We start from the raw sequence: 17128 nt of genomic DNA on the forward strand, positions 1-17128 counted from the left end.
AGTGAAGGAAATGGTCCAAGATCCATTGATGGCTTCTATAGGAAGCAGGGTGCTCATTATTATGGGTTATCCACACCTTGAGAGGCTCAGTGTATCCCAGTCAGATGCAAGGATATTCCTCTCCAACCCATACATTCCAAGGATGGGTCAGACCTCTCTGCAAAGCCAGCATGGGTGTACATGTAGAAAATACTTAGTCCTGCCATGAGTGCAGGGACTAGACTAGGTAACCTCTCGAGGTTCCTTCGAGATCTGTGATTCTATGAAAGACTAGTGACACGCTTGATCCATAGTAAGAGAAGACCAGAACTTGGCCTCTGATAAAAGTGGCATTCTCTGTGGTTTCAAATATTTTGAAGTGTAGCTGTGAATGAACTGGCTGCATTCAGTTTAGTGCTGGCGAAAGATGCACCCTTATCAAAAGTATTCTGCAGTAATATTATAAAGTGCTGCCATAGCACTGTTCAAGCTACAGTGTTTTTGACCATTACTGTGGAACCCTCTACTATTTTGTATAAGGGCTGGATTTACAGCCTTGGAGATGTAAATCGTCTATGTTCAAAGGAGATCTAGTGCAGGTAGTGGTGTTTCAAACATCCCTACACTGTGCTACAATATGCCTCAGCTAGAGCCAAGTGGAATGTTTTATGAAATTTAATATGCTGTAAATTTACCTGTTGAATTCAAGGAGCCAGAATGACTCATAGTTTCTTTCCAGATTTTCCAATCACACTTATCTGCATCTTCACCAAATTTTTCCTAGTGTATTTTGTTACATGGTTGAAGTCACAAGGTATTTTTTTCTGATTCCCTGACTAGAGGAGCCTACCCCATTTCCTCAAGAAAACCTGCACAAGCTGGGGGGTGAGGGGTAAGTGCAGGATAGTGAGAGATATATGCTTATCTGCTAATACACCACAAAGTGAGCTTCCACAAAGTTTTAAAGCCATTGTTGTAACCAGTACCCTTAGATATGTAATCCTCAGGTCTTTCTTTCTAATACTTACAGTCTTGGACTGGTATTCAGAGACATTCAAGTGTCCCTACGGTAGTTTATCAGTCAATTTTTACCTTTAAAAACTCAAGTCTAATTTGTCTGAGGTCATAGAGAAATTATTTCTCCTGGAAAAAACCTCTCATCATACAGTTCAGCACAAAATGAGCACCACTGTCATTCTTTGTTCAAAAATGCCAAGATGTATTAAACTCCACATCTAAAACCCCTAAGACAAACTTGTAGACTCACTACCCATACATTCCTGGGGCAAACAACAATGGCTAAAGTAAACTTTCCGCTATATTTTGTGCTCTTGGAACCTTCAAATGTCTATGAGCAGTTCCAGTTAAATATACAAGGATGCCTTGTCCAAAACCACAAGGCAACTGAGCCTGAAAGAACACCTTGATGCTGGAAAATCACTTCATCTCACACAAACTACAGGTGGAGGAATGAATTCTATTCTGTCTTAGAATCAAAGAAGAGATCAAGTAACAAAATTCTTATTCAGGTCTTAATAAACTTACCCAAAAATAGAGTTCGAAAACACAAATGTGTATAAAGGAGTTGAGTCTATTTCCCTAACAATACATGACAGAAAATGTCTCTAGGAGAGGGGTTCTCAAACTTCATTGCACCATGACCCCCTTCCAACAACAAAAATTACTACACAGCGCCAGGAGGGGGGTCAAAAAGCTCAGCTCATCCAACACCTGCCACCCTGCGTAGGGGGGTCAAATCCAGAGCCTGACCCCACTGCCCTGGGCAGGGAGCTCAAAGCTGAAGCCCAAGAGCTTCAGCCCCAGTCAAGGAGCCTGTAACCTGAGCCATGCCACCCAGGACTGAAGCCCTTGGGCTTGGGCCCCAGGTGGTGGGGCTTGGGCTTTGGCCTCTCTCTCTCTCACACACTCACACACACACACACACCCCTACCTCTCTTCCTTCTTCAGGGCTTTCTCATGATATGACTCCAATTTGTCATCCCTGAATGTGCTATATACTGTCAATGTGTGAAAGCTACAGGAGGAAACACTGAGGCAGTTCGACATGTGAACTCACCAATATTTGAATAACACACAATTCTATGTCTTTCTTTAAACCCCAATGCTCTGTTGAATGTAAACCAGGTCACAAGAAGCACCTCTTAGAAATATCAAGAGATCTTTTCATACAGCTTCTTGCTACAGATAAGCCAAACTAGTTAAAGAAATACATATACCTTTGACTATCAAGTAGACAATTATGAAGCAAGAATTTGACCTACACGCAGAGGCCCTGGAGTCTGAACTTATAACTATGAAACTAATACCGCCAAAATGAGAATGCAGAAGACATTTTAAAGTGTCAATCCATTTATAACTCCTAAAATGCTCATGATTTTTACCTGTGTTTAGCAAGGCTTCCCAGTGGAGCTGTAGTGAAAGGTTTGCCCTGGTAGCTAATTCTGGATTACAAGTCTGTCATACTCCATAAGCTTCCTGTACATTGCAAGCCTGACAGTTCCCAGTAGGCTCACAATGAACAGTGGCATCCCCACACAATCCCTGAGGATAGCACCCTGAGAGAGAGAATGGAAAATTCAAACTTATTTGAGCCTAAGGTATGGCCTACATAGCTACATCAGCCAGGATTGCGCTTCCTGTGAGAAAGATTAATCAAATGAATAATGCCTGTAATAGCAAATGACACTTACCATTAGACCCTGAGCTATCTGCGAGCAGGTGCCTTTCCCAAAATCCTATAAACATAGTTCATTCTCTAGGTACAATCCAAACTCACACCCTTTCTAATGAAAACAAAGTTCAGCTTAATCCTTTCCCCCAGGCTTGGATGGTCTGATAAATTTTCCCTCACAACTGCTCAGCCATATGCTGGATCTTCTTTCTCCCCAGACAACCACACTTCCCATATATCAAGGTAGCATAATTGTCTCTTGACTCAAGGTTCACCTACGTTGTGTATGAGATTGTGAATAGCATCTCATGTAGACGTACCCTGACATCCCCTGGGTATGTACTGGCTTATGGAGCTAGTACAGAAGCCTGCATGTGGCATCCTCACTTCTGTTTTTTGGTGAGCTAGCTAGAGTACAGCTAATGCAGGTACATCTACACCAGCTGCCATTCATATCCCTGGTTGCAATGTAGACATCCCTCAGTGAGTCAGCGGAACTCACTTAACCCCTTCCCAGCAAAACCAACATCTGTTAACAGGTTGGAGTGTTTCCAATCCACCAGTCTGTTGCAATTCCATTAGAGTTTTCCCTATTGCAAAGCATTTATCCTAGTAAATAATAGGCTTTGAAAAAGAGTTACGTATGTTTTTAGCTGACCAGAAGTGTATATTGACATAAGCCTAACTGATACAAGTATTTTTTCCTGCAAGTTTCTCAGGTGAACAATGCATGCTTTGCACAGTACTATGCAGAGACGGATGTGAATCATAATCTCTGCTCTTTGGGAAGTTCAAAGTCTGATGTGAATCCAAGACTTGCATCTTGATCCCATCTGAATGTCCATGAATTATTTTGTTCCTGGAATCTTGTTTTAAATTAATATTGCAAAGAATTGTGATGCATTGGTAGAAAGTTATTCGTAACCAGGGCCAGAGTAAGGCAGTCTGGGATTCAAGGTACAGCAAAAAAGCAGAGTCAGAATTAAATTGTATAAGAATTAAACTGTACCTGCAGCAATAATGATATATGGATCTCTCAAGAGGGTCAGTAATGGTGTCCCTTTTTGAGTCTGTCAGACAAATAACAAAACCTCAGCATTAGGAAGGGCAAAACACCACCCATTATATAAAGTGTTTTTTTTGTGGTGGTACTTACTTCTGGTTGTGCTCTGGATGGTTGTAGAATAATTAACTGAACAGCTGCAAAAAGAAATCAATGCTGTAGCTGTTGTTTAAGATGGTGGCTATACTACATAGTAAAAATCAATGAATGAAACAAACAGAACAATTATGAATATTAGTATTTACTGACCTCCATCTAACAGAGCTAATGCTGCCAACACAAGGAAAGGTGCTGTCTTTCCCACAAACTCATACATCACACTCCCAAAAGGTGGACCCACTAGGAAAGAAAAACAAGGAAAACATTAACGGTCCTTTTTCTTTTAAGATTCCTTTTAAGATTTCAGCACATTGGGGGACCAGTTCTCTTAACACTGAAATTCAATGCCAAAATTCCCATCCATCTTAATGGTCATTAATTAAAATAACAAAAGCACTGTAACTCAGTATGAGGAACATATTTAAATTAGATTAGATAATTTCCCAGGGATTGTTGTCTGCAGTCTACAAACATTGCCTAAACAAGAAATGTCAAGCATGGGCCACATCCCACTTGCTTTACTCACACAATCAGGCCCACTGATTTCCCTAGTACTATCTGTGTGAATAAGACAAGCAGGATTTTGTCCCTATGGAAGTAAGAATGTTAGAAACCTGACAAAGGGTCTGAAAGGTGCGCATGAGGATGAGTATAGTAGAAATACTGATCTTAGAGCCTGGTCATGCTGCAGTCAGGAAGATTTTAATGAACAGGCTCTACGATCAGTATTTCTACTATACTCATCCTCATGAGCACCTTTCAGACCTTTTGTCAGGTTTCTAACATTCTTACTTCCACAGGGACAAAATTCTGCTTGCCTTATTCACACAGATAGTACTAGAGAAATCAGTGGACCTGACTGTGTGAGTAAAGCAAGTGGGATGTGGCCCATGCTTGACATTTCTTGTTTAGGCAATGTTTGTAGACTGCAGACAATAATCCTTGGGAAATTATCTAATCTAATCTAAATATGTTCAACTCTTGGATTTAAAAATAGATTTATGTGGATGAGAACATAGCCCATAGTGTTTGTATTTCTAACTTCAAAGGCTTTTCCAAACAAACTGCAGCTGCACCGCTTAAAAGCCATTTATGTAACTGAGAATGAACAATAATATCTCTGGATGTTAATCACTGTTCTCCAGCACACAGTTAAGGAGAGGCATTCTGAATCAGAGAAGATGATTAGTGACCGACTTTGAAAGTCAGAAGATTTGTCTTCCTTCAGCAAAATGTATCTGCATATTAAATTTATTTTAACTTTTTAAAACTATATTTAGTGTGCACTGTTAATATAATCTGGAGATAGGATGACAAAATCCTATTTCATAGACGGGAGATACCAAGCTGAATCTCCTATAACATCCATACAATACAGATATGCATTGTGGGTTTTTCGGATTTGGGGCAGGGGATTGGTTGGTTTTTGGTTTTTTTTATTTCCATTAATATTTCATCTCACTGACCTAATACTCCCATAGCCAGTCCTCCTAATGCAATTCCCATTGCATTGCCTCTCTCTTCATCATTTGTATAAACACTGGCCAGCATACCCATCCCTAAAATAAAAAAATAAAAATTAGGCAGCTCTATAATATAACTTATTTTCATCATATACCAGTTTACTGAATATTAGAAAGATGTGATATTAGACATTTACTCTGTGTGTGTGTGTATATATATATATATATGTATACACGCATATACATGCACATACACACACACACGTATATATATGCATGCCTCCACATGTAACTCCCACTGAAGTCAAAGAAAGTCCTGCAAGCATAGATGGCTTATAAGGTTATGCCTCATTATATATGCCATTACATACACAAAAACTATATTACAAGAACATTATTAGGTTGCAAAATCAAGCACTCATGGAAAATGCCAGAACGAAGGCTGCCTGTGCAACCTTACTTTGGACCCCTTCTATGTATTCATTATGATACAGTCACTAATTACATGATGACATACTACTTTTTTCCATGTAGTTCACCAAATGGAGAGTGCTCACTGAATGAGCAGCTAGTCAATATGTTGTTTATTCCTTGTTCAATGTGTGGTCCTAGGCCTTATTTACTGTACACAATTCAAATCCTGGTTGAAGACAGAATTACTAATTTCTTCATGGACTTTTCAAGGGTGCTCATCATTATACGGTAAGTGCTTCACAAACATTAATGCATTTAGGTTCAGAACACCTCTGTAAAACGAGGGGATATTGATCTCTATTCTGTGGTCAATAGTATCTGCTAATTTTGGGTGCCCAAACTGAGGTGCCTAGGACCTGACTTTTTCAGAGTACTTAGTACTGTACAGCAGTTTATATGTTCAATGCACAGCTCCCACTGAATTCTGTTGCAGCTGCCAGCGTTCAGCAGTACTGTAGATCAGACCCCAGAATTTCAAGTCAGGTGCTCAGAAAATGAAAAACACACAATTGGTGACCATTTGTGAAAAGTCTGGTTTAAGTGACTTGACTAGCATCACATAGGAACTGCGTAGCAAAAGCTGGGATAGAATTCAGTTCTCTAGGGCAGTATTCAGCTACTTCAACCATGAGTCTATTCTTTGTCTGCCTAAAATCCCCTGTCTCATTCACTACATTTTCCAACTTCTGCAACAAGTGAGATTGGGATCAGAGCAGGTCAATCTTGTGCTCTGAATGTGGTAAGGTTTCTGTGGAAAAAATAGTATGCAGTCATGTAACAAAGACTATATCATAAAGCATTTACAGGCAGGCAATCTTAATTCTGTCATTTCCTAATTTTTGAGTGTGACTTTGCAATCTTACTGTTCTTTTTCTCTAATTTCCTTTATAAAAGCAAACTGAAAAAAACCAAATTCCCTTATGAGTCATGTGGCGGCATACTGACAAGCAAAGTGGTCACCAGCAAGGTTGGAATCTTTAGAGCCATTGTACTGACTTCTGCCACTTGAGCTGACTGATAGCGGTAGCAGGTTGTCATCTTCTATGTGGACCAACACTAAAGGCAGATGGGATACTTTGCCACTGGATTTCACAGATATTTGCTGACAGCAGAGGAATAGTGAGACTGGGAATTGTTGATTCTGTTCCAGGCTGTCGAGAGGGAGTATACTGTAGTTGGCCCAGACTATTCTTCTCATTCCTCCCGAACCAGACTCTTTCTGTACTGTCCCCTCCAACCTATCCCTCTCCCAGTCCTGTCTCTTTTCTATCCCTTGCTCTTCATCACAGTCCCATTCTCCTCACCATAGACAGCCCTTTCTCAGGCTTCTCATCCCAGTCCTAGTGCCCCTCCCCATGGACTCCTCATCTCATTGATGTTCCTGGCTTTACTGAAAGTATAGAAAAGATGGTTTTCCCTGCCATTGATTCAGATGCCCAGACTTTGGACTTGAACGCAAAGGCAGCCCAGAGCTTCAGGAAAGTCCTGCTCAGCCCTGGACTGGAGCATGCCCAGTGCAGATGGAGTCTTCATGGAATTTAGCTGCCAACCTCTTAACAAGTCTTTGCTAAGCATGTGCATGCTGCAATTTTGCAAAGACCTAAATTGGCTAAATTTGGGTGGGTTTTCACGAAGATGGCAAAAGGCACATCCCCGACACAAAGGCCACTCATTGGTAAATTTCAAGTCCCTGTTCCAAAGCATAGAGGCTTTTTGTAACCAAAAAAAAGAGTTGACAACATGATTTTTTTTTAAATGGTCAAAACAATGTGATTTTCCTTAGCCTCATTCTTATTCAGACTCTCATTCTGTGAACTATTTTGATGCAAAATTTTCCTAAAAAAATTTAAAAACAATTCCGGCTGAGACAGACTCCCAACATAGAAATCTCAGCGCAGACAGTTAAAGTTTGGCAAAGTTTTAAGCAACTGAAAACAGGGTCTTATAAAGAGAAGTGGCAAGTTACCAGCCCTCAGTGCAGACATCTATTCTTGCTGATCTTTTACATTGATTAAAAGAATTAAAAAAATCGAAAGACACTTGTACACAAGGACCCAAAAAACCATAGATCTTTAGTCTTCTACAGTAACATGACCCAAATACCAAAGAATTTAGAAGTGACATTTCTCTGAGATACTTTCAGCCAGCCTCTTGCATACAAAGTAAAATGAATGTAATTGAATTCAACATTAATTATTGAAATTGCCAGACAAAATACACAATTAAGGAAATGACTGTCACTAGAATGACAAGCTAAAATACAGTTAATTTAATCTATCATCTACGCTTCCATTCTTACCAGCCACAGAAGAACAGGAGGAACCCACTCCTTGAAGAGATCTTGCTATGAACAGCAATGTATAACTTCCCGAGAAGGCAAACACTGCAGAAAAGGCCAAGGTAGATTTTTAAAATCAGATTAAATCTAACGAGGTTAAAACGTTAAAGATATTTTAACAATCATGAAAACACCATTCAGCCAAGTGTTTTCTGTCACTGTTGTCACTTTCAATGCTAACCACATTATTTTCTCTTATTACATTTAGATTTGTCAGTGTTGAATTGTTGCTCCACATCTAAGCCTCCTGGTAACACAGAAAAAAAAATGTATACAAGCTATCTTTACTAATGAGTAAGGGTTAGAATATGCACTGGTCTAATGCAACTGCACCCGCCTTCACCCCATCTCCCTGCACTGCTGCATTACCATGATCCAATTTGCAGCTCCAAGCATTGGGGAGAGCAGAGGCTGTACCCCAGATGCTCCTTCCCACAAATAAATGGGCAAAGGGAGGCTTAGCAATGGTTCTACTCTGCTCCCCACTATGTTCTGCCTTACATAGTTGGCTGGTCATGCAGAGTACTGTGTGGCACCCCTGTAAGGACTCTCACAACTTACAGCTCCTCCTAAAAGGGGAGCACCAGAGAAACGGTGTCTGTGAGGCACAGTGCTTCCCAGTGCTGCCCCTGGAGGACAGTATCTGTGCGCTGCCCCTTGCATAAGGCTGTACTTAAAGGTCCTATCTAGCCTTTTGGGTATTGCACCGGATCCTACACTCTCTTCTGGAAAGACTCCCCACTGACATTAGTGTAGGGCAGAGGAAGGCAAACTATGGCCCACGGGCGACATCCAGCCCGCAGGACCGACCTGCCCGGCCCCTGAGCTCTCGGACAGGGAGGTTACCCAGCCCCCAGCCCCTGCCCCACTACCCGCCTTCCCCGCAGCCATGCCGCCACGTGGGCAGCACTCTGGGCAGTGGGGCTGCGTGCTCCTGCAGGGCTGCGCAGCAGCATGTCGGGCTCCAGCCGGGCAGTGCGGCTCCCAGACATACTGCTCTGAGCGGCATGGTAAGGGGGCCAGGGTGTTGGAAAAGGGGCTGGGAGTCCTGGGGGCAGTCAGGGAACAGGGAGCAGGGGGTGGTTGGATGGGGCGGAGGTTCTGGGGGTTGGTCAGGGGATGGGGAACGGGCGGGGGGTGGCTGGATAGGCATGGGGTCCCAGAGAGCCTGTCAAGGGGCGGGAGTCTGGATAGGGGTCAGAGCAGTCAGGGGACTAGGAGCAGAGGGGTTGGATGGGGGGCGGGGTCCTGGGAGTGGTTAGGGGACAAAAAGCAGAGGGGGTTGGATGGGTCAGGAGTTCTGAGGGGGGCAGACGGGGGCAGGATGTGGGAGGAGTCCGATAGGGGCAGGGGCCAGGCTATTTGGGGAGGCACAGCCTTCACTAACCGGCCCTCCATACAGTTTTGCAACCCCAATGTGGCCCTCGGGCCAAAAAGTTTGCCATCCCCTGGTGTAGGGTGAACACTGGTCCCTGAAAACAAGGAATGTACTCTTTCAGGGCCTATTCCTGTGTCACTGTCAGTTTTACAAAATCTGCAAGCTGGCCACTTGAAGGAGTACCCAACCAGCTGAGCTGGTGAAGCTGAAAACTTGCTGGCTGAACACACATGAGTCTCAAGTACCTCCTCCCCGACCTTGCGTGAGCCCTTGAACCAGCCCTCATGTGCACACATGGCCTTATTCTTCTTTGAGTGCTTGCTCATATCGATTCCAATTAGGTGTGCGTGCACTGCATGCACATTTGTCAGAAGATTTTTACCCTAGCAACACTTGGTGGGTCAGCTGGGTCACCTCCTGGAGTGGCGCTGTTATGGTGCCAAATATATACCTCTGCCGACTCAACGGCCCTTCAGTTCCTTGCTACCGCCCGTGACGGTCGTTGGAACTGTAGAGCACGGCTTTGCTGATCTCCACGTCCCTAGCTACTCATAGTTCTTTGCTGTTTATTGTGTGTATAGTTCGAATTCTTGTAGTTATAGTTAGTATTAGTTGTTGTATTTATAGTTACTGTATATAGTTTAAGGGGGGATTGAGGATTAGCCCCTTTCCTCCACCCCAGTACAGGCCCATGCCCAAGGCACCGGGATTCAAACCATGCTCAGCGTGCCAAAAGCCGATGCCAATAGGGGATCCCCAGGACTCCTGCTTCAAGTGCCATGGGGAATCCCACCTTACCGATAAGTGCCGCATCTGCAAGTCGTTTAAACCAAGGATGGAGAAGGGGCGGGACTTTCAATCGAAACAGCTCCTCATGGAGTCTGCACTTAGTCCTGCAGCATTGGTACCGAGCGCCCAACAGACTGCTTCTGTAAGGAGCGCCCCTTCGACCTTGGACCGCTCCGGTACCGAGAAGGAGCCCCGGCACCGACCCCTACCGGCACCAACATCTGCTCACACCGACATCTGCTTGGCACCGCTCCCTGTCCCCGAGACCCAGGAAGCAATATAGCGCTCCAGCTGCTTCAGCTCCATAGAAGGAGTGCTCTTCGAAGACGATTCGTCCAGCACCATCCTCTGCTGTGGCACCGTTGACTGTGGTACCACCGACTGCGGCTCCACCTAGCGCGGCACTGTCGATTCCGGTCCCACAAGGGCCGTTGAGTCCGGTGCCTGACAGCTCCCCGGCTCATGCTGTGGTTGAGCTTGCCCTCCCTTCTACACCGGAGACCTTCTCCACGGCAAGGGAGCTCATCGCCATAATGGAGTCGACACATCCTCAACCCCCGGCACCGCCGGTGCAGGTCATACAATCCATCGGAAAACTGACCTTGGTAAGGCCACCTTCCATTGGTTCAACAGAGAGGCGTTGTTCAAGATCACGGTCTCACAGATGCTCTCAATCACGCTGTTCCCGCTCCCGGCGCCGCTCGCAGTCCCGGCACCGTTCAACATCTCGTTCGCCGGCCAGATACTCCCGGTACTGATCCGACTCACGGCACCGTTCTCAGCACCATGTATCATGCAGTCGCTCCAGACAAAGGGACTCGAGATCCCGGTCGACCTCCCGGCACTGCTACGGTAGAAGGTCTCGGTCTCGCTCGTGGTACCGTTATAGCTCCCGGTACCGCTCCCTCGTTCTGCCCCAGGATCGAGCATCCAGAACAGTGGTACCCTCCCAGGCTCTATCGGCACCACCATGGCCATCGAGACAGACATCAGTGTCATCGCAGGCTGGTAGTGCATCCTATCCTCAGGAGCGTGACTCTGATGTCCCCAGCCATATATTCCCAGAGAGCCAGAACCACAAGCAAGGGCCCCATCACTGGCCCTTCTGGACACCATGGGCATACTACCAAGCCCAAGGTGCTCCATCAGTGGCTCCACGGTCAGCCCCATCAGAACACCAAGTACCAGAGGCAACAGTAAGCCGCCCCCCGCAGGGGCACGGATGAGGCTCCAATACCATCTGCAGACATCCAGGTTCCACCTGACACAGAGGACGCTCCTCAAGTGCAGGATCCCCCACAGGACCCCCTGGTCCCGGGCCTCTCCTCCTCCTTCTCGCCTGATGAGGCGGTGGTGGGAACATCCTCCTCAGGCCCTCCACCAATTGATCTCAGGGCCCATCAAGACCTTTTGAGACAAATGGCTCAGAATATGAACTTACAGGTGGAGGAGGTCCCTGAAATAGAGGACCCTGTTGTGGACATCTTATGGGCTGATGCACCTACTAGAGTGGCTCTTCCATTTATCCGCACCATATAGGCTAATGAGGATACTATTTGGCAATCCCCAGCCTCGATTCCACCTACAGCAAGGGAAGTAGAGAGAAAATATATGGTCCCTTCAAAGGGGTATGAATATCTCTACAATCACCCACCTCCTTGCTCTTTAGTGGTGCAATCGGTGAACGAGAGAGAGCATCATGGCCAGCAAGCTCCGGTTCCTAAGTCAAAGGAGGCTAGGCACATGGACCTCCTAGGCTGCAAAATATACTCGGCCGGGGGCCTTCAACTTAGGGTGGCAAACCAACGAGCCCTCCTAAGTAGATATAACTTTAACACGTGGGTGTCCTTGGGGAAGTTTATGGAGCTTCTTCCACAGGAATCCCGTCAAGAATTTATGGCCCTACTTGAGGAGGGTAAAAAGGTAGCAAGAACCTCCCTCCAAGCCTCTCTGGATGCAGCGGACTCTGCAGCCAGAACTCTAGCGTCAGGAGTGACGATGAGGCGTATCACTTGGCTCCAGGTATCAGGCCTTCCCCCTGAATTACAACAAACTATTCAGGATTTGCCCTTCGAAACCCAGGGCCTGTTCTCAGATAAAACTGACCCCAGATTGCAAAGTCTGAAGGACAATTGCGTTATAATGCTCTCGCTGGGTATGCACACACCAGTGACCCAAAGCAGGACCTTCCGGCCCCAGCCACACCGCCCTAATGCCCCACCTAGGCCGCGTCAGGAGACAGTCTGGCCCTCAAGGAGGTCAAAATCAGGCACCCACTAAACCACCAGCGAGGCCCAAGCAGAGCTTTTGATGGGACATCCGAGGGCGGCCCACCAGTTGCTCTACCGGATCCTTCTCCTCCCTTTTTCAACTGCCTCTCCCAATTCCTCCCTGTCTGGTCCCAGCTAACTTCAGATCGTTGGTCCTGCGCACGGTGGAAGTGGGATACTACCTCCAGTTTGTTTCAACACCGCCTTTCCACCCTCCCTCCCCGTCCCTCTTCAGGGACCCCTCTCACGAGCAATTCCTCTTACAAGAGGTCCAGTCGCTCCTAGCCATGGGAGCAATAGAGGAGGTGCCAAAAGACATGAGGGGCAAGGGGTTTTATCCCCACTACTTCCTAATCCCCAAGGCAAAGGGAGGCCTACGACCGATCCTAGACCTGTGAGAACTCAACAAATTCATGATAAAGCTGAAGTTCCGCATGGTAACCCTGGCGATCGTTATCCCGTCCCTGGATCCAGGAGACTGGTATGCCACCCTCGATATGAAGGACACATATTTCCACATTGCAATTTACCCACCACACAGCCGGTACCTCCGTTTTGTGGTCAACCATCAACACTTTCAGTTCACTGTACTTCTGTTTGGCCTTTCTACAGCTCCACGTGTGTTCACAAAATGCATGGCTGTAGTCACCGCCTCCCTCCGGTGTCGTCGGGTACATGTCTACCCGTATCTCAATGATTGGCTCATTCGAGGAACTTCCCAGTTACAAGTGTCGCAGCACCTGCGCATCATCAAAGACCTCTTCGGGAGCCTAGGCCTGATGATCAACACAGAGAAGTCTACTCTGACACCCACGCAGAGAATAGACTTCATAGGAGCGGTTCTGGACTCCAATCTGCCTCCCGCAGTCACATTTTCAAGCAATGGCTTCAATTATTCGAGGTCTTCAAACCTTCCCGACAATGTCGGTGCGCACCTGCCTCAGCCTAGTAGGTCACATGGCCTCCTGCACCTTCGTGACCAAGCACGCGAGGCTACGCCTCCGTCCCTTTCAAGCCTGGCTTGCTTCAATATAACAACCACGCAGAGACAGCCGGGACTCGGTGCTCACTATTCCCTGGAAGGTTCTGTGCTCCCTAACCTGGTGGCTAAACCCCACCTCTAGTCTGTGCAGGGATGCCATTCCACCACCGCAACCCTCGATGGCCCTAACCACGGACGAGTCATCTCTGGGTTGGGGTGCCCACCTCGAGGGCCTTCGCACTCAAGGCCTCTGGTCGCCTCAAGAGCTGGCCTTGCACATCAATGTGTGGGAGCTGAGAGTGGTCCGTCTAGCATGCCAGGTGTTTCGAGACCATCTCCAAGGCCGTTGTGTATCAGTGTTCATGGACAACACAACGGCCATGTTTTACATAAACAAGCAGGGCGGCGCACACTCCTCCCTCCTTTGTCAAGAAGCCGTCCACCTCTGGGACTTTTGCATAGCCCATTCGATCGATTTGGTAGCGTCTTTTCTCCCAGGAGTCCAGAACACTCTGGCGGATCACCTCAGTAGATCCAGGAACTTGGTGAAAAAGCCTCTCAAGGCTACTCAGGGAGGGGAAGGTTTTGGGGAGAAAGGGAGTGTTCCAGACACGGAGGAATCCGGATGGTGGCAGCGAACCCAGATCTAAGCTGGTAGTTAAGCTTAGAAGTGTTTATGCAGGTCCCCACATCTGAACCCTAAAGTTCAGAGTGGGGGAGAAACCTTGACAGACCTCTTTGCCTCCCGAGAGAACAGGAAATGCCAGATGTTCTGCTCCTTCCAGGGACGCTCCCCGGGCTCCCTTTCCAACGCATTCCTGATCCCATGGAATAGGCACCTACTCTATGCTTTGCCACCATTTCCACTCGTCCACAGAGACTTACTCAAGCTCTGCAGGGACAGCGCCCCCTTGATCCTGACTGCTCCAGCGTGGCCAAGGCAGCACTGGTACACCATGTTGTTCGACCTCTCAGTGGCAGACCTGATTCCCCTGCCACTCTGGCCGGATCTCATAACACAAGACTTCGGCAGGCTTCACCATCTGGACCTGCAGTCTCTTCACCTCACATCATGGTCACTGCGTGGTTGAGCCAGTCTGAGTTGCGTTGCTCTGCCACGGTCCAACAGGTGCTCTTGGACAGTAGGGAGCTTTCCACTAGGATGACATATCTGGCCAAGTGGAAGTGTTTCTCCTGCTGGTGCACTCAGCGTAACTCAGTCCGCAGGCAGGTGTCCGTTCCTACTGTCCTGAACTACGTCTGGTCCCTGAAAGAACAGGGACTAACAGTCTCTTCCATAAAGGTGCATCTGGCAACCATCTCTGCCTTCCACCCAGGGGAAAATGGCTGCTCAATCTTCTCTCACCCCATAGTTTCAAGGTTCCTCAAGGGATTGGAACGTTTGTACCCTCAAGTCAGACGCCCGACCCCTACCTGAGATCTCAACCTGGTGCTAGCCAAGCTTATGGGTGCTCCTTTCGAACCACTGGCCACCTGCTCGCTGCTGTACCTTTCCTGGAAGACAGGCTTCCTCATCACTATTACTTTGGCAAGACAAGTATCTGAGCTTCGAGCCTTGATAGCGGACCCCCCGTATACGGTATTCCATAAGGACAAGGTACGGCTGCGACCACACCCCTCCTTAAGGTGGTGTCTGCCTTTCATGTCAATCAAGACATCTTCCTCCCAGTCTTTTTCCCGAAGCCGCACCCATCATGTCGGGAACAACAGCTGCACACCCTAGACGTTCGCAGGGCTCTTGCCTTTTATATCAAGAGAACAAACCCTTCCAAAGGTCACCTCAGCTCTTTGTAGCTCTGGCAGACCGGCTGAAAGGCCTACCAGTCTCATCCCAATGAGTTTCATTTTGGGTAACATCCTGCATCCGTACATGCTATGATTTGGCTCACGTTCCAACTAGTCACCTCACCACCCATTCTACTCAGGCTCAAGCTTCAGCTGCCACCTTCCTGGCCCACGTTCCCATCCAGGAAATATGTCGGGCAGCTACCTGGTCATCTATTCACACCTTTGCCTCACATTACGCATTGGTTCAACAGTCCAGAGATGATGCAGCCTTTGGCTCAGCAGTTTTGCATTCTGCAACATCTCACTCCGACCCCAACGCCTAGGTAAGGCTTGGGAATCACCTAATTGGAATCAATATGAGCAAGCACTCAAAGAAGAAAAGATGGTTACTTACTTTTGTAACTGTTGTTCTTCGAGATGTGTTGCTCATATCCATTCCAAACCCGCCCTCCTTCCTCTCTGTCGGAGTAACCGGCAAGAAGGAACTGAAGGACCGTTGGGTCGGCAGGGGTATATATCCGGCGCCATAACGGCGCCACTCCAGGCGGCGACTCAGCCAACCCACCGAGTGTTGCTAGGGTAAAAATCTTCCGATGAACGTGCACGCAGCGCACGCACACCTAATTGGAATGGATATGAGCAACACATCTCAAAGAACAACAGTTACAAAGGTGAGTAACCATCTTTTCTATTCTTTCACCAGTTTTCACTGAGTTTCATAGAGTTACTGATGATTTGAGCTAGTGTAAGCCATAGTCTAATTCACAGGGTGGCAGAAAACAAGTCAGGTGAGTTTCTCAGATGAAGAGAAGGAATTGGCATCCCTTTCTCCTACCATCCCATGTTCACCTACTTGATGCCCACCAAAATCACTTCAGACATGCATTCAAATCTCAGCACCAACTTCTTCCTGTAACAGGCATCCCAGTATTTTACTTTGAAAATAAGGTTCCCTCTGCCCTCCAATAGAAACATGGAGTCTTCTGAGAGAGTCAGGTCTGCAGGATCATTTATGAAAAATGCAACATCTGCATCGAAGTATGCAAAAAACAGACACTTACTAATTGTTGACAGAAACATGATGCAGAAGCCAGCAAACATTGGAATTTGGTAGCCTATTCTGAAAAACAAAGTCAGCACAAATATATTTTAAAATGGTACTTTTTCATGCACACTTTAAAACAGGTTTGTTCAGGTAAAATCCTTGCTGAAGGCAAAGAAGGGTTCCTTTTATGTATTAAGAAAATTGCAAAAACTTAGCTGCTAGGTTTGTGGGTTTTGCACTTGAATCTATGTTGGGCCACATGATTAGAATTGGCTGTGATATAGATACATACCTTCTCACTCAGTAGATTGTACTCTGTATCAGAAATCTCAAATGACTTGCCCCTTGTAATTCTATTGGTCTGATTCTGCTACCAGAATCAGACCAATGGGCTCCTGGGCTTCAGAGGGGTTGCATGGGGTGTAAGTCTGGCAGAATTTGGCTCTGCATATTGAACTCTGAAATATTTTACTAATGTATCACTGTTGGTTAAGAAACTATTTTGTTCTTCTCTATACACTGAAACTAGACTACCAAGAGCGCATAAAACAGTCCCACTAACTGCAGTGAGAAATGATCGGGCCAATGACAAACTCAGTCTACTAGCCCTTACCTGGAAAAATTTCCATTGACTTCATCAGCAGTTTTGCCTACACTAGAACTGCAGGACTGGGCCCAAAGAGTCTTAAAGTAACAAACACTTTGCTTCTCCTGTGGCTTCAGGAATAAGAATACAGCCGGTCAAAA

General features: G+C 46.5%; 1 protein-coding gene across 6 annotated transcripts in view; it reads right to left on the minus strand.

The window, feature by feature from the left end:
• Positions 1-17128, minus strand: part of SLC18A2 (solute carrier family 18 member A2) — a 58855-nt gene that overhangs the window by 22135 nt on the left and 19592 nt on the right. For all 6 annotated transcript variants that reach the window (XM_032780791.2, XM_075072514.1, XM_032780794.2 and 3 more), the window contains 6 exons: positions 16398-16456; positions 8070-8153; positions 5300-5392; positions 3984-4073; positions 3828-3871; positions 3681-3741 (listed from right to left, as the gene is read on the minus strand). In XM_032780791.2, coding sequence (XP_032636682.1) covers positions 3681-3741; positions 3828-3871; positions 3984-4073; positions 5300-5392; positions 8070-8153; positions 16398-16456 — 431 coding nt within the window. The remainder of the gene's footprint in view (positions 1-3680; positions 3742-3827; positions 3872-3983; positions 4074-5299; positions 5393-8069; positions 8154-16397; positions 16457-17128) is intronic.

This window comes from Chelonoidis abingdonii, chromosome 15, assembly GCF_003597395.2.
Source record: "Chelonoidis abingdonii isolate Lonesome George chromosome 15, CheloAbing_2.0, whole genome shotgun sequence".
NCBI classification, from domain to species: domain Eukaryota; kingdom Metazoa; phylum Chordata; order Testudines; family Testudinidae; genus Chelonoidis; species Chelonoidis abingdonii.